Source organism: Eumetopias jubatus, unplaced genomic scaffold, assembly GCF_037043125.1.
Source record: "Eumetopias jubatus isolate StellerSeaLion01/CBP00866 unplaced genomic scaffold, mEumJub1_p1.0 scaffold_4, whole genome shotgun sequence".
NCBI lineage: Eukaryota > Metazoa > Chordata > Mammalia > Carnivora > Otariidae > Eumetopias > Eumetopias jubatus.
Window position 1 is genome coordinate 7,649,743 of NW_028274810.1, and position 25,772 is coordinate 7,675,514.

At 36.6% G+C, this 25,772-nt stretch overlaps 1 protein-coding gene across 1 annotated transcript in view; it reads left to right on the plus strand.

Annotated features, from left to right (window-relative positions):
• SPAG17 (sperm associated antigen 17) overlaps positions 1–25,772 on the plus strand; it is a 218,652-nt gene that overhangs the window by 109,890 nt on the left and 82,990 nt on the right. Inside the window, exons 19-25 of the mRNA XM_088022251.1 lie at positions 311–465; positions 4,805–4,987; positions 6,584–6,665; positions 16,253–16,492; positions 17,474–17,585; positions 19,625–19,783; positions 20,958–21,071. Of these exons, the coding sequence (XP_087878377.1) occupies positions 311–465; positions 4,805–4,987; positions 6,584–6,665; positions 16,253–16,492; positions 17,474–17,585; positions 19,625–19,783; positions 20,958–21,071 (1,045 nt within the window). The remainder of the gene's footprint in view (positions 1–310; positions 466–4,804; positions 4,988–6,583; positions 6,666–16,252; positions 16,493–17,473; positions 17,586–19,624; positions 19,784–20,957; positions 21,072–25,772) is intronic.

The following is a 25,772-nucleotide window of genomic DNA, read 5'->3' on the forward strand; positions in this document are numbered from 1 at the left end:
ATGATGAAATGAAATGATCTGTTTGAAGGCATGGGAAATGTTAAATAACTGCTTGACTTAATTATTATCCCCTAGCCTTAAATAAAAAAACATTTGAGCAAATTCCTCTATGCCTGGAACCTAGTATCTGTTTCCTATAAGAGCTGCTGAATTCAGCTCCCAAAAAAACTACCACTTATGTTCTCACAAACAGTGAGACTAACAGTGTAGAAATAAAAAGAGGAAGATAAGGGGGCTGAGATATGCCCTAGCAGGAGACCCTTCTTCTGGGGTGGGGGGAGACACAACAATGCAAATATTTTGATTTCAGGTTCTTCAAGAAGCCAACCAGCAATACAGGTGGATTGATTCTTATTACCATACCCAGGACAACTCTCTACTTTTAGTCTTTCATAATCCAATGAATATACAACGTCTGCATTGTGAACATTGGAATATTGCTCTTCACTCCAATGTTGGATTCAGGTAACGAACTTAGTTTAGTTAATAGCTATCTTAGTTTAGTTAGCTTGTTAGTTACTTAGTTACTTGGTTTTTAGTTCGTTAGTCTAAGCAAGGTGGTTCAAGTCAAAGAAAACTTCAATTTAGTTCACCAAGTTGAATGTCTGAGGCATACCAGCCACTGTGATAAGCACCAAGCTGTATCGCTAAAGAAGACAGTCATCATTCCTGGACCAGTAAAGTCTAGTGAGGATATGATTACCTTACACTTGATTTATTTAGGTTCTAATAAAACTGCCTCTGAAAGATTTCAAGTAGAAACTATAAAACATGACATTCTGCATGCTGATTTTGGATAACTCCACTTGATCTGGGGAAGACTCAAAAAAGTAGGGCAACTGAGTGACTTATCAACACACAGCCAGTTGCTCAGCAAACTGAGACCTCTAGGAATCAGTGATTTTTTTTTTTTCTTCCAAGCTCCTTATTTCTTCATGATCTTAAAGCTTTGCTCTCTCTTCTCAGTAATGATGAGAATATTTCATTATTTTTTTCACTGCTGGTTAATATATATCTAGTATTATTTGTACATTGTTTTAGCTTAAAAGGATACAGAAAGATGGAGAATGGACTTACAGAATAACTGGGGAAATAGGTCGTGTGCTAATCCTTTGCTTACATGTACAGCTTACATAATATAGGACATGATTTTGGGAAGGGTAGGAACACTTCACATGGAAAACCATTTAGAGATAGTGGCTCCTTGGGAACTGGATGGCAGGGCCCAGTGGGAGAGATGATAGTGTGAAAAGATGAAGAACAGATTATCTACAACCTTTGCAGTTCTTCTATTCAGGATTTCTATTTCTTCTTCAATTACTTTTGGTAATTTACATTGTTCTACAACTTCATGCATGGCATTTGGATTTTGGATGTCTGTTAGAATAAAATCAAACAGGGCGCCTGGGTGGCTCAGTTGGTTAAGCGAATGCCTTCGGCTCAGGTCATGATCCTGGAGTCCTGGGATCGAGTCCCGCATCGGGCTCCCTGCTCAGCAGGGAGTCTTCTTCTCCCCCTGACCTTCTTCCCTCTCGTGCTTTCTATCTCTCATTCTCTCTCTCAAATAAATAAATAAAATCTTTTTAAAAAAAAGAATAAAATCAAACATTATTCTCATGTTCAAATGTCCATTCCTGAGAGAGATGTATTGATGTCTGTCCTTATGATTATAATTTTGTCTGTTTCTCCTGTCAGTTTTGCATGTGTACTGTGTGTGTATGTATGTTTAAATTTATTTTTGAATCTGTATTTTTAGAAGCATTCTTCTTAATACATTGTAAGTTTTAGCAACATTATAAAACATCCCTCTTGTTCCCTTGAATGCTTTTGACCTTGAATTTCACCAAGTTTGACTGGACAGTCTCTTTTATATAAAAAATTACTGATATAACTTCCTCAATCATTTTATGTGTCAACTAGGAATTATGTTTCACAATATTAATAGAAAACTGACTACAGTGGTTAAACTAATAAGGGGATTATTTTTCTTCTGTAGTGAGAAATCTGGAATTGGCAGTGTCTCAGGGATAGTGCAGCTACTCACCAGAGTCATCAAGGATCTGGACCTTTTCTGGCTTCCTAGCCAGCCATCTGCCACCCTTTTATTTTTCTGCGTCACTTTGATTTGTAGCTACATGTCTTTTAAATATCAGCTTGGATTTTTTCAGGTACTCTGAGATCCTCTGTCTTTTAAAAGATTTTAATAATAATAACAATATTTTAAAACTTTATATTTTATTTTATTTTTTATTTTTCATTTGCTTTTTTAAAAGATTTTATTTATTTATTTGAGAGAAAGAGTAGGAGAGACAGTGAGAGAGTACGAGCGGGGAGGAGAGGCAGAAGCGGGTTTCCTGCAGAGCAAGGAACCCGATGTGGGGTTCGATCCCAGGGCCCTGGGATCATGACCAGAGCCAAAGGCAGACACTTAACTGACTGAGCCACCCAGGCACCCATATTTTTTAAAGATTTTATTTATTTGAGAGAGAGACAGACAGACAGTGAGAGAGAGATCATGAACAGGGGGGAAGGGTAGAGGGAGAAGCGGACTCCCTGCTGAGCAGGGAGACCAATATGGGACTCCATCCCAGGACTCTGGATCATGACCTGAACTAAAGGCAGATGCTTAACCAACTGAGCCACCCAGGTGCCCCTATTTTATTTTATTTTATTTTTTTGAGAGAGAGAGATACCACAGAAGTAGTGGGGGAGGAGCAGGAGGAGAGAGAATCTTAAGCAGGCTCCATGCCCAGCTCAGAGCCCAACAGGGGCTCTATCCCATGTCCCTGAGATCACAACCTGAGCCAAAATCAAGAGTCAGATGTCTGTCTGAGCCACCCAGGTGCCCCTAAAACCTTGTATTTTAAAGAATTAATCTATTCACTTCTATTTTTATTAATAATGTCTTTGCCCTCATTCCTAGCATTTAATAAGTATATTTCCCCTTTAGAATTAATAATTCCTTTTCTTCCTTTTGTTAGATTGGATTTTTAGTTCATTCTTAGTGTGTGATGTTTTTAAAGTTATACATTCTATTTGTATCCTTCTAGAGGTTATCCTTTTAAATCACATATTTAAATATTTTGTATCATAATTGGAGTTAATGAGTATTAATATCATTTCACAGAAAATGTTAACATTTTTAACATATTTCCACTTACTCCCAGCCAATAGCCTACCTCCATTTTGAAATTTTGTTTCCAAATTTTATTTCCAATTATTAAGTAATATTTTTTGATCACAGGCAAGTAACACAAATAATTGTTTACATTTAATTACAAATTGTACTGTTTTTTTCTCAGCCCTTTTATTTATATCCCATGTTGTCTTCTTTCTTGAATTTATTTTTTCAATGCAGCTGGAGTACATTTGTGAGTAATTCTTTCAGAAAGTATCTGTGGCTGGTGAATTCCTGAATCATTGCATGCTGAAATATTCTCTATTTTGTCATTTCATTTGAATACTGATTTGGTTGTGTTCCCTCATCATAGAAAAATAGCCAGAACTCTAGGTTTTGTTTGAAAAGCAGACTCATTGAAAGGTTCTGAACTGGAGAGAGACATGATCTGACTTAAGAATGAAAAGAATCTCTCTGGTGACTGTGTTGAGAATAGACTACAGGGTGTCAAGAGGAGGGATATGGAGACTGTTTGGGAGGCTACTGCAGCCTTTCTAGCAAGAGGTGATGGGGGCTTAAACCAGGAAAATAACAGTGAAGTAAGTGAGAAGTGATTAGATTTTGAATATATTTTAAATATGTGTTTTAAAAAACCATTTGGATCTCCCAACAGATTGGAAGAGGAGTATGAGAAAATAAGAGTGGTCAAGGATGCCCTCAGGGCATTTGGGCTGATCAACTAGAAGTATAGACTTGCCATCAGCTAAGATGACAAAAAGCTTGACCTTGACAGGGCAGTTTGGAGAGGAAGATCAGTCAGTTTGGGAACAGGTTGAGTTTGAGATGTCTTTTCCCTTCCCAATGAAGATGTTGCATACCCATAACTCACAGTCTACAGTTTTCAGTTTATTTCCTTAAAAGGGATTGAGAATGAAAGAAAATTGTGAAATAACCTGAGTATAGAATCCCTCTAATTTTATTTTTCAAGCCTTAGGCCCTAACTTTCACACAATTTGACAATAACTGATCTTGATTGTCAAACCTAAATATTTCAAATTATTTCCTCAGAAACAACTCTCTCGGGACATTCATATGTTATAAGTATACATAACATTTAAAAATAAGTACAATCATCAACATAAATAGAATGAATGAGTTTGGGAACAGATATGACCTACTCCTGGTGAACAACAACTCGCTGGTGTGCACAAGCAGTGTAGGGCACAGTATTTAGGGTGTGGAAATTTGCAGGCCAGTAAGTTTTATAGAAAGACTGGAGCATTTCAATTAATCCAGTGAGTCATTAGCTGTCATCAATTAAAAGAGTTTCTATTATGCTATAAAATTTCCCTAAAAAGAGATTGCACCATATTATTCTCCAGCTAACAGTGTTGAGAGTATCAAATTTTTTAATCCTCTACTGGGCTGGAAACATCTCATTTTTAAATTTGTATGTCTTTAATTGTGGATGAAGATGGCATTTTTCATATGCTCACTGGATATTTGTATCTGACAACTTTGTACAAATTACATCTAGGATATATCTGAGTCTATTGCATTGTTACATGGGCAATTTAGGATCAGTTCATTTTTGAAAAGTTCATTTGCACAGTTGGTATCTTTAGTATTGATTGATTATAATTAATAGTAACAATTGTCATTTGCTCTTTTTTGCTTTTTTTTAAGGAATTATTTGGAACTTGTGGCAAAATCCATTCAAGATTGGATCGTGAAAGAAGAAGCCATATATCAGGAATCTAAAATGGCTGAGGAAATCGCTAGGACAAAGGCTGAGCTGGAATTGAAATCTGCTGGTGCCAAAATCACTTCTCCTGGCAAAATTAATGCTGTTAAAAAATCTAAAAGTAAGTAACATGATTGAACTTACATGTAAAGTCCAAAGACATCCTCCTATTTGTTAATGTAATCAAGACTGGATACTTAAGTATCAAAAAGAGTTGCCTATAAATTTCTGTGACTCTTTACTTTCTCTAAAAAATAGAATAGCTGCATTCCAAGTACGATGAGGTTGATGATGGGGTAATGGAATATTTGTCTTATATTGATGCCACTTCCTGCCAGACCTAGAAGATTCGATCTGTCCTGCAGATTAAATGTAATGTTAGGGAAATGCCAGATGTCTTTATTTTGGCAGGGTTGATAGGTTCAGCTATCTAGGATTTACTGACAATATATGAGGCAAATTCAGAGTCAGTATCTCTCCATTAGAATACTTATAGATTCCAAAAGTGAGATTAAAACAAGACCTTTCTTAGAAGAGCAAGCAGAAGAGTCCCAAGACTAATTGGGGGTAGGAACCTAAAAATAAAGGGAAAAAGGATTCTTGGGGGCTTTTGACAGGCACTTGACAGGATTTGGGATCAATACATACATTTATTTTTGTTCATTTCCATGGCTTTGATGCTGTTGGGGAAGGGAAAGAGGGTGAAAAAAAAGAGGAAGGATACTTGATAAAGAGGTAAAGCAATGAGGGAACTTGTCTGGAAAATAGGGATATCTCACTAGGTTCATGCATAGGTAATGTTTTCCATGTTAATAATATTATTTCTGATAGCAGAAGTTGAGAGTGATTTCTCGTAAAAAAGCAAAGCTATCTATTTTCCAAAGATTTTGCAACTTCTGTCAATTACCAAAGGAATTTGTGCTGGCTTGATTTTTAAAATAAAAATTAGAAAGCCAAGTTGGTAATGAATCAGTCACCATCCACCAAAATGCTTATATAATCAATCCATCCATCAGCCTGGGCTTCCTCCTGATGGTGGCACAGAAGGACAGCCCTAAGTACCTGGAATGATGGATAGGACTATATAAAAAAGAGAGGTAGGGCCACCCTCTCACAATAGGTCTAGGACCACACTTGTCTATGAGCAGGAAAAATTGTGGGTTGACTGCCTTTTCTTTATTCTGCTTCTGAACAGAATCAAAAGCTTAATTACCATTTAGATGCCTGGGGGAAATCCAGATAATGGTCAGTTTGGGATGGGAACACACTTGGTAGGTATTGCATTCAGTTTGAGACGTTTTAAGTCAAGAAAGTTGTAAATCTTCAAAATGGAACGACTATAATGGCAAGAGCAGGGCTTCAATATAAGTTAGATTTGTTCTGTGTGGTCTTTTAAGGGGTTAAACTAGGATTAATTAGGTTAGAGCTGTAGGGAGAGAGAGTCCACTTCAATAAAAGCTTCAAGGTCGCAACACAGTGAGGATGGAATGCACTGCTTCCACCAACAACGATGAGGACAACGGTGACTTCTCATCTCTGGAGGAGCTCAGTTCCACTTCAGACATCCACTCTGGAGACAGCGAGAAAGAGTGAGGGATGAATGAATGGAGAGTTGGACTTGATAGCCTTTAAGATCCCCTATAATCCAGAAATTTGGTACTCCTGTGAAACTTTGTTGTAGAGAGTTACTAAGAAGTTCAATTTTCTCTGGTTATAGGTAGCAAAGGAATGAGCAAAACAGAGATAGTGGATCAAGAAGAGAAGGAAATCAAGATTCCTTTCATTTTAGAAGGCTCTCTCAAGGTAATTCAAGGAAAGGCAAATGACACTGAATCATTACAAATTCAAATTTATTGTGTGGTAGAGAGTTGGTGTGGTGTAACAGAAGTGATCTTTTTTACTAAACTCTCAGAAATAATTGAATCTGCAATGAAAAAGCAGTCTCTCCACCAATCTGTCTCCTTCTCCAGGAGATAAACCTTTAAAGACTCTGTGTCATTCATTTTTATATAACCAAAATCCAGGGCAGTGCTTTGTTCATACTTAGTATACTGTCTGTTTCTGCTGCAGGTATTTGGTTTTTCTTTCCAATTTTTAATTGGAATTTTAATTACAAAATTGATATATGGCTTTTAATAAATCAAAATTACTTTGGCTCTCCTAAGCCCCTGAAAATAAGAAATAATAACGATTTGGTATGCTCTATACTCATACATGCAAGCATGCACAAATATAAAGAGGGTCTTCATTTGTTTGGTTGTGATTTAGATTGGTATTTTTTTTTCTACTCTGCCACATACCTTTTTTTCTTAGCAACATATCATGACTATCACTTCCAGATAATATCTAGAGATCTAACTTATTTTCATAGCAATATTATTAGTCTATAATGTAAAGTATTAAACAATTTCCTTATTAATAAGTGTCATTTATGTTTCTATTTATACAGAAATATTTTACTTTTATGTAGTCAGATCATTCATTTTTGGCCAAAATTTGAAAGACATAATACCACATTTTGGCAAGGATGTGAAACAAATTGAATTCTCATACACTGCTGGTTGAAATATAAGTGGGCACTTCTACTTTGGAAAACTGGATATACCTATTAAAATCAAGCATACAATTTCTTTTTAACTTAACAATTCCACTCCTAGGTATATACCTAATAAAAATGCATGCATGTGTACACCAAGACACATGGACAAAGTTGTTCTTGCAGCATTATTTTTTAATTCTCCCAAACTAGAAACATTCAAATATTCATCAGTGGAGTGCCTCGTATGATTCAGCCATACAATGAAAGAGTGGGGGCCATGATAATTCAGCTCTGGGGCTGGAGATTGGGTGGCTGCCATTTTTTTTTTTCCATCCTCTAAAGTGGAGGGGAAAGCCTTCAGGGAAAAAAAGCCACATAGAGCAACCTGATGCAGCTTACACTGAGCCTTGCCCCCTGGCAAGGGGCAGTGCAACTCCACCCAGGCAAAGACACCGGAGAATCAAGGCAAAGGACCCCACCCGCAGAAGACCAGCAGGAACATCAGGCTAATACTAAGTTTATGGATCACACAGAATGGAAATCTCCCGTACTAGGGGAAAATAGTATATAGAATTCGAGGTTTCATCTCATGATTCTTTAGTCGTTCAATTTAAAATTGTCTTTTTCTTTTGTTTCCTTTCCAACTAGTTTCTTATTTTATCAACTCTTTTTTAAGTCTTTTCTAAATTTTCATTTTTACATGTATAATTTATGGATATGTTCTTCATTTTTTGCTTCCTTTCACTGTATTCAATTTTATTTATATATGAGTTTTTATACATATATTTACATATATGAGATATATATATATATATATGAGTTTTTCTTTCTTTACAATTTTGGGATTCAGTGTTTTCTAATAGATCAAAATACACCTAGGACCAAGTGGATCACCCTGTTTTGTCCACCTGTGAGATTATATTCTTTCTTATATATATATATTTTTTTGATTTCCTATCTCTTTGGATTTGTCTAGTGCATATTTCGCTGGAGTCATGGCTAATATTTTTGATTTTGTTCACTCATTCATATATTCTTCTCTGGACAAAATAACTAGAAAGAGAAATTCACAACAAAAGAAAGAACCAGAGGTAATACTCTCTGCCATAGATTTAATTGATATGGATATAATTAAGATGTCAGAACTAGAATTCAAAATGATTATAAAGATACTAGCTGGACTTGAAAAAAGCATAACTAGAGAATCCCTTACTACAGAAATAAGAGAACTAAAATCTAATCAAGCCAAAATTAAAAATGCTTTAACTAAGATGCACTCTAAAGTGGACACTCTTAACAGCTAGGGTAAATGTGGCAGAAAAGAGATTCAGTGACATAGAAGACAAAATGATGGGAAGTAAGGAAGCTGAGGAAAAGAGAGAAAAACAACTACTAGATCATGAAGGGAGCATTTGAGAAATGAGTGATACCATAAAGCAAAAAATACTAGAATTATTGGGGTCCAAGAGTAAGAGGGATGAGAGAGAGAGGGACAGAAGGTATATTTCAGCAAACCATAGTTGAGAACTTCCCTAATCTGAGAAAGAAAACAGGCATTCAAGTCCAAGAGGCACAGAAAACCGCCCTCAAAATCAATAAAAATAAATCAACACCCCAACATTATAGTGAAGCTTGTATATTTCAGAGATAAAGAGAAAATCCTGAAAGCAGCTCAAAACAGTTGTAGATCCTTAACCTACAAGGGTAGAAACTAGACTGACAGCAGACCTCTCCACAGAGACCTGGTGGGCCAAAAAGAACTGGCATGGTATATTCAGGGTACTCAATGAGAAAAATATGCAGCCAAGAATAGTTTATCCAGCTCGTATGTCATTCAAAATAGAAAGACTGATAAAAATCTTCCATGACAAACAGAAACTAAAAGAATTTGTGATCAGCAAACCCCCTACAAGAAATACTAAAAGGGATCCTCTAAACAAAGAGAGAGCCTAAAAGTAACATAGACCAGAAAGGAACAGAAACAATATACAGAAATAGTGACTTTATAGGTAAATGGGCTAAATGCGCCAATCAAAAGACACAGGGTATCAGATTTGATAAAAAAGCAAGACCCATCCATATGGTGTCTATAAGACATTCATTTTAGACCCAAAGACACCTCCAGATTGAAAGTGAAGGAGTGGAGAACTATTTATCATGCTAATGGACATCAAAAGAAAGCTGGGGTAGCAATCCTTATATCAGACAAATTAGATTTCAAACCAAAGACTGTAGTAAGGGATGAAGAGGGACATTATATCATACCTAAAGGGTCTATTCAACAAGATTTAACAATTATAAATATTTATGCTCCTAACTTGGCAGACGCCAGTTATATAAGCCAATTAATAACAAAATTAAAGAAACCCTGATAATAATACAATAATAGTAAGGGACTTTAACACCACACTCACTGCAATGGACAGATCATCTAAGCAGAAGATCAACAGGGAAAAAGGGCTTTGAATAACATACTGGACCAGATGGACTTCACAGATACATTCAGAGCATTCCAACCTAAAGCAACAGAATACACATTCTTCTTGAGTGACCATGGAACATTCTCCAGAATAGGTCACACACTGGGTCACAAATCAGGTCTCAACCAGTCCCAAAAGATTGGGATAATTCCCTGCATATTTTCAGACAATACTTTGAAACTGGAACTCAATCACTACAGGAAATATGGAAAGAACTCAAATCCGTGGAGGCTAAAGAGCATCCTACTAAAGAATGAATGGGTCAACCAGGAAATTAAAGAATTTTAAAAATTCATGAAAACAAATGAAAATGGAAACACAACTGTTCAAAAGCTTTGGGATGCAACAGAGGCGGTCCTAAGAGGGAACTACATAGCAATACAAGCCTTTCTCAAGAAACAAGAAAGGTCTCAAATACACAACCTAACCTTACATCTAAAGGAGCTGGAGAAAGAACAGCAAATAAAGCCTACACCCAGCAGGGGATGAGAAATAATAAAGATCAGAGCAGAAATCAATGAAATAGAAACCAAAAGAACAGTAGAACAGATCAATGAAACTAGGAAATGGTTCTTTGAAAGGACTGATAAGAGAGATAAAACCCTGGCCAAACTTATCAAAAAGAAAAGAGAAAGGACCCAAATTAATAAAATCATGTATGAAAGAGGAGAGATCACAACCAACACCACAGAAATACAATTATGACAACATATTATGAGCAAATATATGCCAACAAATTTGGCAATCTGGAAGGAATGGATGCATTCCTGGAGACATATAAACTACCAAAACTGAAACAGGAAGAAATAGAAAACCTGAACAGACCCACAACCAGCAAGGAAATGGAAGCAATAATCAAAAATCTCCCAACAAACAAGAGTACAGGGCCGGACGGCTTCCCAGGGGAATTCTACCAAACATTTCAAGAAGAATCAATACCTATTCTTCTGAAGCTCTTTCAAAACACTAGAAATGGGTGGAAAATTTCCAGACTCGTTCTCTGAGGCCAGCATTATCTTGATCCCAAAACCAGACAAAGACCCCACCAAAAAGGAGAATTACAGACCAATAGCCCTGATAAGCATGGATGCCAAAATTCTCACCAAGATACTAGTCAATAGGATCCAACAGTACATGAAAAGGATTATTCACCACGACCAAGTGGGATTTATTCCTGGGCTGCAAAGCTGGTTCAACATCTGCAAATCAATCAATGTGATACACTACATAAATAAAGGACAAGAAGTATATTATCCTCTCAATAGACGCAGAAAAAGTATTTGACAAATCACAGCATTCTTTCTTCATTAAAACTCTTCATAATGTAGGGATAGAGGGTATATACCTCAATATCATAAAAGCCATCTATGAAAAGCCCACAGCGAATACCATTCTCAATGGTGAAAAACTGAGAGCTTTTCCCCTAAGCTCAGGAACCTGACAGGGATGCCCACTCTCACCATTGCTGTTCAATATAGTACTAGAAGTCCTAGCATCAGCAATCAGACAACAAAAAGAAAAGGTATTCAAATTGGCAAAGAAGTCAAACTCTCACTCTTTGAAGATGAATGATAAACTTTGTGTGGAAAACCCAGAAGACTCCACCCCAAAATTGCTAGAACTCATACAGGAATTCAGCAAAGTGGCGGGATATAAAATTAATGCACAGAAATCAGTGGCATTTCTATATGCCAACAATGAGACAGAAGGGAAATTAAGGAGTCAATCCCATTTATAATTGCGCCGAAAACCATATGATACCTAGGAATAAACCTAACCAAAGAGGTAAAGGATCTGTATGCTGAAAACTACAGAACACTTATGAAAAAATTGAGGAAGACACAAAGAAATAGAAAAACATTCCATGCTCATGGAATGGAAGAATAAATATTGTTAAAATGTCTGTGCTACCCAGAGCAATCTATATATCCAATACAATCCCTGTCAAAATAACAGCAACATTTTTCACAGGACTGGAACAAATAATCCTAAAATTTGTATGGGACCAAAAAAGACCCTTAATAGCCAGAGGAATGTTGAAAAAGAAAACCAAAGCTTGTGGTATCACAATTCCGGACTTCAAGCTCTATTACCAAGCTGTAATCAAGATAGTATGACACTGATACAAAAACAGACACATAGATCAATGGAACAGAATAGAGAGCCCAGAAATGGACCTTCAACTCTATGGTCAACTAATCTTTGACAAACCAGGAAAGAATATCCAATGGAAAAAAGTCTCTTCAACAAATCGTGTTCGCAAAATTGGATATCTACATGCAGAAGAATGAAACTGGAACATTTCCTTATGCCATACACAAAAATAGACTCAAAATGAATGAAAGACCTAAATGTGAGACACGAATCCATTAAAATCCTAGAGAAGAACACAGGCAGCAACCTCTTTGACCTTGGCCACAGCAACTTCTTGCTAGAAACTTCTACAAAGGCAAGGTAAACAAAAGTAAAAATGAACTATTGGGACTTCATCAAGATAAGAAGCTTTTTCATAGCAAAGGAAACAGTCAACAAAATAAAAGGCAACTGACAGAATGGGAGAAGATATTTGCAAATGACATATCAGGTAAAGGGCTAGTATCCAAGATCTATAAAGAACTTATCAAACTCAACACCCAAAGAACAAATAATCCAATCCAGAAATGGGCAGAAGACATGAACAGACATTTCTCCAAAGAAGACATCCAAATGGCCAACAGACACTTGAAAAAATGCTCAACATCACTTGGCATCAGGGAAATACAAATCAAAACCACAACGAGATACCACCTCACACCAGTCAGAATGGCTAAAATGAACAATTCAGGAAAGGACAGATGTTGGTGAGGATGGGGAGATAGGGGAACCCTCTCACACTGTTGGTGGGAATGCAAGCTGTTGTAGCCACTCTGGAAAACAGTATGAAGGTTCCTCAAAAAGTTGAAAATAGAGTTACCCTATGACCCAGCAATCTCACTACTGGCTATTTACCCCAAAGATACAAATGTAGTGATCCGAAGGGGGCGCTTGCATCCCAATGTTTACAGCAGCAATGTCCACTATAGCCAAACTATGGAAAGAGCCCAGATGTCCATCAACAGGTGAATGGTTAAAGAAGATGTGATATATACATACAATTGAATATTATTCAGCCATCAGAAAGGATGAAATCTTACCATTTACATCAGTGTGCATGGAACTGGGGGGTATTATGCTGAGAGAATTAAGTCAATCACAGAAAGACAATCATATGGTTTCACTTATATGAGGAATATAAGAAACAGTGCAGAGGATCATAGAGGATTGGAGGGAAAAACAAATGGGAAGAAATCAGAGAAGGAGACAAACAATGAGAAACTCTTAACTATGGGAAAGAAACTGAGGGTTGCTGGAGGGGAGGTGAGTGGGGGAATGGAGTAACTGGGTGATGGGTATTAAGGAGGGCATATGATGTGATGAGCACTGGGTGTTATATGCAACTGATGAATTAGTGAATTCTACATCTGAAACTAATGATGTTATGTTGGCTAATTGAATTTAAATAAAAAATAAATTAATTAATTAGGGAAGTTGGCAAGTTGCTGTATACAAGATCAACAAGGAAAAAATTCATTGGAGTTCCTATTCTCCAGCAATAACCAATTAGAAAATGTAATAGAGGGGCACCTGGGTGGCTCAGTCGGTTAAGCATCTGCCTTTGACTCAGGTCATGAACCTTGGTCCTGAAATGGAGCCCTGCCTCATGCTCCCTGCTCAGTGGGGGGTCTGCTTCTCCCTCTCCCTCTGTCCCTTCCTCCTACTTGTGCTCCTCCCCCTGCTTGTGCTTGCTCTCTCAAATAAACAAGTAAAAAAATCTAAAAAGAAAAAATAGAAAATGTAATAGAAAACAAGTATTATTTGCAAGAACAACACAAACTATAAGGTGTGAAGAAAAATAATAAAAGATAAGCAAAGTCTTTATGGAGAAAATTAAAACATATTATTGAGGCCATTTAACACTTAAATAAATGGGAAAATATACAATGGTCATGGGTGAGAACATTCAATTTAGGAAATGAAATATACTATAAACTCAATGTTATTCTTATCAAAATCCCAGCAGAGTTTTTATGAATCTTGGAAAACTGATTCGAAAATTAATAAAGAGAAACAAAGGGATAAATGCTTTCTATCAGATAGCATTTGATTGGCAAATTACATCTCTTTATTTTCACCTTCCTGTGTGTTTATATTTTAAGCATGTCTTGTAAACAGGGAGTATAAACTAGATTTTTAACTAGTTACAAAGTAACAACTCCAAACATGACACTTTTAAATTTAATCTGCATTATTAACATTTTCTCACCACTTTCATAATTTTAGATAACCAACAGTGATTTGGTCCCTAATTTGTAGCATTTGCTGATATGTGTAGTGTAAAAATGCCCACCATGGCTGTATTCAGGCTATTAATATGACATCACTGAATGCAGAACTGGAAGCAATATGCAGTAGTACACCATTATATTGTATTTCTATGATACAGATACAATTCATATAAATAACCTCAAGAACATAGATAATAGTGAAAGGTACCAAAGTAATTAGGAAGGTGGTAAGTTTTGAGTATTTAATGTCTTTGTTTTTAATGTTATTTGATTGTGTATTTATATAGTCTAATTTTAAATAATGCTGTGGTTAACAACCAGCTCATAAAATTCTGGAAAATTTAACAATAAACTCTTTCAAGTCAACATGAGCTAGGTCCAGAACACAACTGTTTTTTGTTTTTAATTTTTTATTTAAATTCAGTTTAATTAATAGATACTCTATTATTAGTTTCAGAGGTAGAATTCAGTGATTCATCAGCTGCATACAACACTCAGTGCTCATTACTTCAAATGCCCTCCTTAATGCCCATCACCCAGGTAATGCCCATTCCCCATCCCCCCACATAGCAACCCTCCAGCAACCCTCAGTTTGTTCCCTATAGTTAAGTCTCTTATGGTTTGCCTCCCTTTCTGTCTTCCTCTTATTTTATTTTTCCTTCCCTTCCCCTATGTTCATCTGCGTTGTTTCTTAAATTCCACATATGAGTGAAATCATATGATATTTGTCTTTCTCTGACTGACTTATTTCAAAGTCAGCACACCACTGTTACTTCCTGCTTTTAACTCATTGGCCTTCCTGAATGTTAGGATCCATGTCTTTCATCAACTCTGGAAATGGCTCAGCCATAATCTATTCAAATGCTGCCTTTTCTAAAGTTCTATTTCATTTCTAACAGAGCTTTCAAACTCACCTTATTTTTGATACTTTTTTGTTTCCTATTTATATTTTGGATCCTTCTTTCTCTTTAAGCAAATTAAAGATTAAGCAGATTAAAATACTTATTTTATATCCTCTATTTGATAATTCCAATATCTTCAGTCTTTGTAGATATGTCTTCACAGAAAGCTTCTTCTTCAGATTCTTGCTTTTGGCTTACTTCCGCATGTTTTGTGATTTTCATTTGTGAGCTCATATCCACCCACAACGTTTTTAGAATACATTTTTAAGGTAATGTATATTTTGGCCACAAATCTATGTGAGGACAGCCTTGTCATTAGTTCTCAGGGTAGACTCCCCCCAGCCCTCCTCACCTTTAACACAGGGCCAAAGAAGCAAGCTAGAATTAATGGTCTTCCTCTATAGGGAAAGATATTTTTTTAGTTCACCCAATGAAGGTGTCATTTTTTAAAATACCTGCTCTATTCAGAGATCTCTGATCTGATCTCCCAGGTTATTGCTCTAGTCCCTGTAACCCATTAAAACTTCAGGTCCAGGCTGCCAGGGATGGGCATATAGCCCTTGGAAACTTCTATCCTGAGTACTCATTTTCCTCACTAGACTAGTGCTTTCTCATACCTTTTACTTTGTTGCCGGCCCTGCTATGCATTACAATGATGATTTTTACATTTTATCTATCAATTTTGAAATATTTTATGCCAGGAATGTTTCTTTGAACATCTGGTCCACCATACTGCTGAACTAACCAGGACCTAAATTGGGGATTGGATTCATGTGGGAAAGTATAGGAAGCAGGGAGACCAGCTAAGAGGCTGATGTAATAGTTCAGGATCAAGATGAGAAGACCTGGATTAAAGAAAAGTGCAACAGAAGGTGAGAGAGGCAGCTGAGTAAAGAAAAATCTCTGAATAGCTTTGGCAGGATGTGGTACACAGAAGTTGGGTGAAAGAAGAGAATCAAGGTTAACGCCAAGGTTTCTAGCTCAGTATCTTAATTTGTCAGAGATACAACTTACAAAAAAGCATGTGAAGTATTCTCCAAAATGAACCTGCATGGGATCTAATTTGTTTCAAAATCCTGTTAATTTTTTTTAAATGTGTTTATAGGCATGGAAAGAAGAACAAGATCGATTAGCAGAAGAAGAGCACTTAAAGGAAGAAAAAAAAGCAGAAAAGAAGAGTAAGGAAACTGGTAAAAAGAAAGGCAAGGAAAAGATAGAGAAAGAAGGGAGTAATCCTTTGAAGAAAAAATCTGTTTTCAAGGAGAAATCTAAAGAAGAACAAATGAGGATTCCAGAAATAGCAGAGGAGTCCCTCCAGCAACCAGAACCTGAGATCATTTATCCGGTAAAATCAGTGTTCTAAAAAGCCTCTTTGGGTTCTTACTAACTGTTTTGGGAGAAACACAGCTTCTGTGTCAGTCTTCACTGACACCACAGAAGGCCTTGGAGTTCTTTCCAGCGTAGATGATCTCGGACCTGTGCTCTATATTCTTACACCTAGGACTTTCTAGGTAGCCAGTCACAGGATGGGAATACCCTCAGGCCAGCTTTTCTTGAGTGCCATGAAACTAGGTTACTAAGGGCAAGAAAATGGAGATTTGACACAAAAGCATTAATTTAGGTTAATGTAAATAAAGCAACTGTGAAAGGTCAAAGTGAACACAAAGTTTGGCTGTATTTGTCTCAGATGACAAGCCTTGCTGAGTAGGCACCCATGTATTTTGCTTGTAGGCTTTGGTAAAATCTTCCCTTTGCCAGCCTGTCCCTCAGGCAGTCTTATGAGGATGACCTAATGGGAAAGAGATGGACAGAAATGTAACAGCCCTTGTCCTTTCTAGCTGCTACTCTAAGCCACTTCTCAGGCCTTAGCATGTATCACAATTACTTGGAGCTCTATCAGCAACACTTAGCAAAAAATGTCTTTACCATATGACTTCCTGAAGGATAAAGTGTCAAGAAAAAAGTACAATGTGTCAACATGCCTTAATATATCAGTTCACTTTGAACAGAATATTAATAGCCAGTGAAAGAGAAATTGATCTCTTCTCCCACCGCTCTTCAATAGTACAGTGATTTGATCTGCACTAGCTGTAAGGGTGCTCCAGTGAACAGGTTTTGAAATCATGGACCTCCTTTAATTCTGCCTGTCCTTGTAATATCACAGGAGGTACCAAAGATAATATGGACACTGTCCTGGGAGTCTACAAAGTGACAGACATTCATTTTGCAGAAATTAAGCTGATAGCAATTTTAACTGGCTCACACTGATGAGTTGATTTTTGTCAATTGCAGTTCCACACTCAAAGCCTGATGTTTTCCCTTCTAGTTTCATGGATATAATATGGGAGATATACCCATCCAAATCTCAGGAACAAATTCTTATCTGTATCCTTCGGATGGAGGGCAGATTGAAGTGGAGAAAACAACATTTGGAAAAGGTACATTTTGAATGCAGCTGGTTAATAGCTTGGAAGATACTAACCCATTTCAGATCAACTTCAGGCCTCGTACCCTTGCGTATGATAGGTGAGAGTGGTAATGTGCCCAGTTTTGTTTATTATATACCACAGTCAACATTTCCAGACTTTACATGCTTCTGTTATAATTGACCGCAGGGCACAAGCCAGCTGAGAGTTTAGCTGGGACACACTCTTATGAACATTCTAGTTGTTAAAATCTTAAAATATTTCTATACAATTTGTAGATATTATAATGGTAACCACAATAAGCAAATAATTAATTAGTAATATTAATTACAGCACATAGTGTTATCTCAGAAACCAAGCACATACTGTGAGTTGAGAGCGAGTTTCTCGTTTGGGCTCTGGAGCACAGAGCTTGGGGTTCTGCTGCCAAGGTCCAGTTATTTTTGCTACAGAGAAGTTGCTTTTGGATTCAGAAGTCTTTGAGTGGGAGAGGAGCCTTAGGGATGCAGTGAGGAGGACCTAGTCTGGAAAACCCCTAAAGGAAATGTGTGACTCTTCCCAAGAAGCAGATTTTGCAGGGCCTATCTTTTCACTGTGCGTTAAAGATCTCTCAGGTGGATTTGAGAACCTGGGCTTTATTTGATAGCTTATTGCCTCTGAGAGCTGTGAGGTGGTCAGTGTGGAGGGAATTTGAGCAGGGCCCTATTTAATGTCCACAAGGTTATGCACCCCAGCAAGAAGCAACACGGGCTCCTCCTACCCCCCACACTCTGCCTGACACCCTTCCTCTCTCTCTCTCAATCCCTCTCTCTTTGCTTCTTTCTTTCTTGTCATCTAATAACTATCAATTTAATAAGGAAGTCATTGCAAAAGTTAGATGCTGTTCCCAATGTGAAATCATGGCTCAAGTGGAAGCATCATTAGATAGCAACTGCCACATCAAACAAAAGGTCACATCAATAATTTTTTAAATAAAAAGGCCTGAAAGTCATTCAAATTATTTAAACAATGGTTGGTGGTGCAACTTACATCAAATGTCAGACCATTTTATTATATAAGGTTTGTTTGTTTAAAACAGGACAGGGATTGTTATTAATGTATAGGTATACATATTTATATGTTTTCATATTTGACATTTTTAATATCATCCTTGGGTATAGGGTACAATTAATAGTAATTAAAAATGGAGCTCAGAATCACATAATTGAGAAAACTACTGGACTCAAGTTGTGTAATGCTATGTTCTATTTTCCATGACTATTCCTTGTGCTTATCGAAATTTATATATGCACACGTTTATTAGTTTCAGGTGAGTCACAGTAAGTGCAGTATTTTTACCCTAATCCTATCAATTTTTGACAGAAGATAGCTCAATCAAAGTTGTGAAGAATAAGCTGGACAAAAAAAGAGAAAAGCTGAGAAAGGAGACAAAAAATGAGTCAGAACACTAGAAGAGGGAATGTGCCATTTGGAAAATTCTGATTTGCTGCTACTAACAATAACAACTACTATAATTAACATTGATGTAATTCTTTAAAAGCTGTAAAACCCTTTTGCATCAACTAACTCATGTTATTTTTTTTTTAAGATTTTATTTGAGAGAGAGAGAGAGAGCACATGAGAGGGGGGAGGGTCAGAGGGAGAAGCAGACTCCCCGCTGAGCAGGGAGCCCGATGTGGGACTCGATCCCGGGACTCCAGGATCATGACCTGAGCCGAAGGCAGTCGCTTAACCAACTGAGCCACCCAGGTGCCCCTAACTCATGTTATTAATCATCAAGTTGAGTATAGGTGTACATTAGCCTCAACCAATGTATTTTCTCTCCTGTAATTTGATTAGAAAGTCTGCAAACATCTCCCTGATCCACCTGCCATTTATTTCTGGGATACCACCATCACTTTATTCCTTTAGGCATCTTTTTGTAAAATAGTGATGTCCATAAATGTTTCCATGCCCTTACTTACATTCTATGCTGCATTATTTAGATGTCTTGTAAGGACCTTAATGGGGCATCAGCAGCAGCCCATCTTCTATCCCATGATTTTCCCCAGGGCCAACTTTTATCAAGGTGACAGTGAAAAAGGACAAGCACACTTTTATAATTCATTTAAAAGACCCTAAGAAAATTGTGAAAAAGGAAAAAAAAGAAGAGGATTGTTCTTCAGAAGATGAGAAAGAAAAAAGAGAGGAAGAGCAAAATCTTGACACAGGTAAGCAGCATCTCTGTGTCAGTGGAGGTTAATATTTCAGCAATGTGTCAAACCCATCTGACAGCAACACACATGCATCTCTTCCACTTAGCAACTAGGGTCATTTTTCCAGATGGTAAGGAAAGTGTTTTGCCATTCTGCTTATATTTATTTTCCCTAAGGTAATGTGTACCTACATTGTATACACAGCACATGTATAGTGGACTGCCAACTTGGTTTTGCCTTCTCTGGATGCCCAGCTCTTGATTCCAGTTATAGAGTCTGTAGCTGGCTACATTTACGTAGCAACATTGTGTTTGCAATGTTCATTCTGGCCCAAATTTTGTTTTATACAACTTGCATCAAGTGCAGTCTCTAGGACTCAGGTCCACATTAATTGATTTCTACTGAAGTTTTAGCTTTTCTCCAATATTCACAACAAATGCTGGGGTTTCCTTCTGTGCTCTATCATTTAGTTCTCCCCATGCTTTCAAATTTCTTAGGTTGCAAGGACAAGAGAAAAATCCTACATTTGGTCTTGATAGTCTCTACTTGCTAGTAGATGAGAACTCCAGGTGGATGTCCATTGATTATATACCATGAAACTTCCTGATAACACTATTTAACATCTCCAGGAAACACCACCTGGAGAAACAATGCTCTCTGCCCAATGTGACATGGGTTATACCTGCAAAAGGAGAAGAGTTAATTAATAAGATGTTTTAAACTCAAATTAGTAATAAGATAAATAACTAAATCTTACTAATAAATTCAGTTATGGCCCCAGTATTTTCCAAACTTAAGAGCACAGTGTTTGAGAAGTTTGAATGTACCCAAGAACTTAAAACAGAAATTTTTAAGTTACTTTTCTTTGTTTTGTTTGATAAAAGAATATGTAGTTTATTATAAAAAATTAGGAAATATAAGAATATTTAAAGAAGATGACAGTTGCCCCTAATTCTACCACCCCAGCGGTAGCCTCTGTTGTAGTGTATTTCTTACTTTATCATCATGAACACTTTCCTATTCATTAAAGTTTTCTAATGATTTCATAATAATTCATTGGTACATACATACATATCAATAATTTAATTAATCATATCCTCGTTATCTATGTGATTTCCACTTTTCACTGTTTTGCTTACATTTCTTTTTAATAAAATGGAAATGTCCTTGACTTGAATTTGTCTTTTAGAAAAATCAGATGCAGATAATAAAGCTGTCAGCAAGTTTGGATCTTTTTCTGCCACCTTAGAAAATGGGATCTTCCTCTCAATAAGTTACTATGGACCAAGTGGGATGGCCCCAGGTAAAATAAGCACAAAAGCAAGGATAACTGTCCCATGACCAAGGGCGTCTGCCCATCCTTAATACGCTCACTTGTTGATAAACACATTTTGATTTAATGCCCCACTTTTCCTGGAAGGTGGGAATATATGTGTAAGTGTACATACATGAATGTGTGTTTAGATATATGTACATATATAATCACTTATACATAGAAAATAACAGTGCTTTGACATTTGAAACAGAATTTATCATATATATAATTTTACATATAATCACACATATATATAAAATTATATATATTTCAGTTATCCTTGTTAACCAGCAAATAAGTCTGTTAGTTGGTGCCCAAAAAAAGCATGAATTCTCAAGGAATCCTCTTTGTTTTCCACATAATGGTATTTTTATGAATCCTATGACTGTGGAACTACTCAGTGTGCTTCAGAACTTAACAGTCTTAAAAGGGCCATTTACTGGACATCTTGAAGGATTTCTTTACCCCACATCTAATGAACAAATTCTCCAACTGGAAGCTATTTCCTTACAAACCACAAAATAATATGTCATTTAACCAAGAACCAATTAGGAAATTTTGTGGGTTCCCATGCATTTTACAGAGATATAAGCACACACATTTAAAAAAAAAAAAGCTTTACAAAATCAAAAGATAATCTCTATGCTATATAGCCTTCAAACTATGGGTAGATCATGGTGATCCAACTGTCTGCCTTACTATGTAGCTCCTTTTCTGCAGAAACATCATTCCATTGGGTCATTATAATCTTTTTCTTACTTTGTGCAAAACATTGTAGTACTCTAGTGAGTTAGAGAGCCCACTGAATTTGTTAGTATTTTTGCTTTATTTGAGGTTTTGTCTTTTAATTTTATATTTGATTTGTTTCTAAGCCAGCACTTGAAGTCATTCTCTGCCTAACAAATTATGTGTTAAATCCATTATCTCACACATTCACTAAAAACATCCTATCCCTTCTGAACATAGCTTATCATGATTTCAGATTAAGATATTTACACTCTACTATCAACTATACTGCTGCTGTTTCCTCAGTGATTTCCTTATTCTTGATTTAATCCTTAAGTTATTACACAATTATTCCATTTAAAACAAATGTTCCTAATTTCACATTTATAAGTACTGCATTTGAAAATATTTATAGTGTGAAAGAAATAGAAAGGCATTCCAATGCTCATGATTGGAAGAATGACTGTTGTTAAAACGTCTAAAGCAATCTACACATTTAATGCAATCCCTATCAAAATACCTAAAGCATTTCACACAGCACAAACAATCCTAAAATTTGTGTGGAGCCACAAAAGACCCCAAATAGCCAAAAGCAATCTTGAAAAAGAACAGCAAAGCTGGAGGCATCACAATTCCGGACTTCAATTTATATTACAAAGCTGTAGCCGTCAAGACAGTATGGTACTGGCACAAAAAAATAGACAAATATATCAATGGAACAGAATAGAAAACTAAAATATGGATGCACAACTATTCTTAGACAATGCAGGAAAGACTATCAAATGGGAAAAAGTCAGTCTCTTCAACAAATGGTTCTGGGAAAACTGGACAGCAACATGCACAAGAATGAAAATCAACCCCTTTCTTACACCATACACAAAAATAAATTCAAAATGAGTGAAATACCTAAGTGTGAGACAGAAAACTATCAAAATCCTAGAGAAGAACACAGGCAGAAACATCTTCAACATCAGCCATAGCAACTTCTTACTATACATGTCTCCAGAGGCAACGGAAACAAAAGTAAAAATGAACTATTGGGACTTCATCAAGATAAAAAGCTTTTGCACAGCAGAGGAAATGATCAACAAAACTAAAAGGCAACTGACAGAATGGGAGAAGATATTTGCAAATGACATATCTGATAAAGGGCTAGTATCCAAAATCTATAAAGAACTTATCAAACTCAACACCCAAAAAACAAATAATCCAGTTAAGAAATGGGCAGGAGGGCGCCTGGGTGGCTCAGTTGGTTAAGTGACTGCCTTCGGCTCAGGTCATGATCCCGGAGTCCCGGGATCGAGTCCCACATCAGGCTTCTGGCTCAGCAGGGATCCTGTTTCTCCCTCTAACCATCTCCCCTCTAATGCTGTTTCTCTCTCTCTCTCTCTCTCTCAAATAAATAGATAAATAAATAAATAAAAATCTTAAAAAAAAATGTAATGGGCAGCAGACATGAATAGACATTTTTCCAAAGAAGACGTTCAGATGGCTAAAAGATACATGAAAATATGCTCAACGTCACTCATCATCAGGAAAAAACAAGTCAAAACTACAATGAGATGTCACCTCACACCTGTCAGAATGGCTGAAATTAACAGCAGAGAAAACAACAGATGCTGGTGAGGATGCAGAGATAGGGGAACTCTCTTACACCGTTGGTGAGAATCCAAACTGGTGCAGCCACTCTGGAAAACAGTATGGAGCTTCCTCAAAAAGTTAAAAATAGGATTACCCTATGATCCAGCAATTTATCAGATATTTACCCAAAGAATACTAAACCACTAATTTGGAAAGATATAAACAACTATATGCTTATTGCAGCATTATTTACAATAGCCAAACTATGGAAGCAGCTGAAGTGTCCATCAATAAATGAATGGATAAAGAAGATTATATATATATATATATATATATATATATATATATATTTGTCTGATATATATTTGTCTGATATATATTTATTTGATTTATTTTTGTTTTAAATGGAATAATTGCATAAAAACATAAAACATAAAAATTTCACCATTTGCAGCAACATGAATGGAGTTAAAGAGTATAATCCTAAGTAAAATAAATCAGTTGGAGAAAAATACCATGATTTCACTCATATGTGGAATTTAAGAAACAAAACAGATGAACATAGGGGAAAATAAAAAAGAGGCAAACCATAAAACAGACTCAACTATAGAGAGCAAACTGAGGGTTGCTAGAGGGGAGGTGGGCAGGAGGGTGGGCTAAATGGGTGATAGGTATTAAGGAGGGCACTTGTGATGAGCACTGGGTGTTACTGGTAACTGATGAATCACTAAATTCTACTCCTGAAACTAATATTATATTATATGTTAGCTAACTGAAATTTAAATAAAAACTTGAAACAAAAATAAGTAAGTTAATAAATAAATACTTGGTGAAATAAATAAATTAAATTAAAGGCATCCACATTGGCAAAGATAAGTAAAATTTTCACTATTTGCAGATGAGATGATACTCTACACAGAAAACACAAAAGACCACCAAAAAACGGTTAGAACTAATAAATGAATTCAGTAATGTCACAGGATACAAAAGCAATGTAGAGAAATCTGTTGCATTTCTATACACTAATGATGAAGCAGCAGAAAGAGAAATCAAGGAATTGGTCCCATGTGCAACTGCACCAAAAACCATAAGATACCTAGGAATGTAGAGCAGCATTGTCAACAATGGCCAAATTGTTCTGCCTGCTCTTCTCTAGGATTTTGATGCACTCCTGTCTCACACTGAGGTCTGTCATCCATTTTGAGTTTCCTGAGTACAGAACATTTGCCTCTTTGGTGAGGTTTATTCCCAGGTATCTTACAGTTTGGGGCGCAATTGTAAATGGGATCTACTCCTTAATTTCTCTCTTTTCTGTCTTGTTAGTGTATAGAAATACAACTGATTTCTGTGCATTGATTTTATATCCTGCCACTTTACTGAATTCCTGTATGAGTTTTAGCAATTTTGGGGTGGAGTCTTTTGGATTTTCTACCAAGAGTATCATGTCGTCTGCAAAGAGTGAGAGTTTGACTTCTTCTTTGCCGATTTGGATGCCTTTTATTTCTTTTTGTTGTCTGATTGCTGAGGCTAGGACTTCTAGTGCTATGTTGAATAGCAGTGGTGATAGTGGGCATCCCTGTCGGGTTCCTGAGCATAGGGGAAGAGCTCTCAGTTTTTCACCATTGAGAATGGTATTCGCTGTGGGCTTTTCATAGATGGCTTTTATGATATTGAGGTATGTACCCTCTACCCCTACATTATGAAGAGTTTTAATGAAGAAAGAATGCTGTGATTTGTCAAATGCTTTTTCTGCGTCTATTGAGAGGATAATATACTTCTTGTCCTTTATTTATGTAGTGTATCACATTGATTGATTTGCAGATGTTGAACCAGCTTTGCAGCCCAGGAATAAATCCCACTTGGTCGTGGTGAATAATCCTTTTCATGTACTGTTGGATCCTATTGACTAGTATCTTGGTGAGAATTTTGGCATCCATGCTTATCAGGGCTATTGGTCTGTAATTCTCCTTTTTGGTGGGGTCTTTGTCTGGTTTTGGGATCAGGTAATGCTGGTCTCGGAGAACGAGTCTGGAAATTTTCCACCCATTTCTAGTGTTTTGAAAGAGCTTCAGAAGAATAGGTATTGATTCTTCTTGAAATGTTTGGTAGAATTCCCCTGGGAAGCCATCTGGCCCTGCACTCTTGTTTGTTGGGAGATTTTTGATTATTGCTTCCATTTCCTTGCTGGTTGTGGGTCTGTTCAGGTTTTCTATGTCTTCCTGTTTCAGTTTTGGTAGTTTATATGTCTCCAGGAATGCATCCATTTCTTCCAGATTGCCAAATTTGTTGGCATATATTTGCTCATAATATGTTGTCATAATTGTATTTCTGTGGTGTTGGTTGTGATCTCTCCTCTTTCATACATGATTTTATTAATTTGGG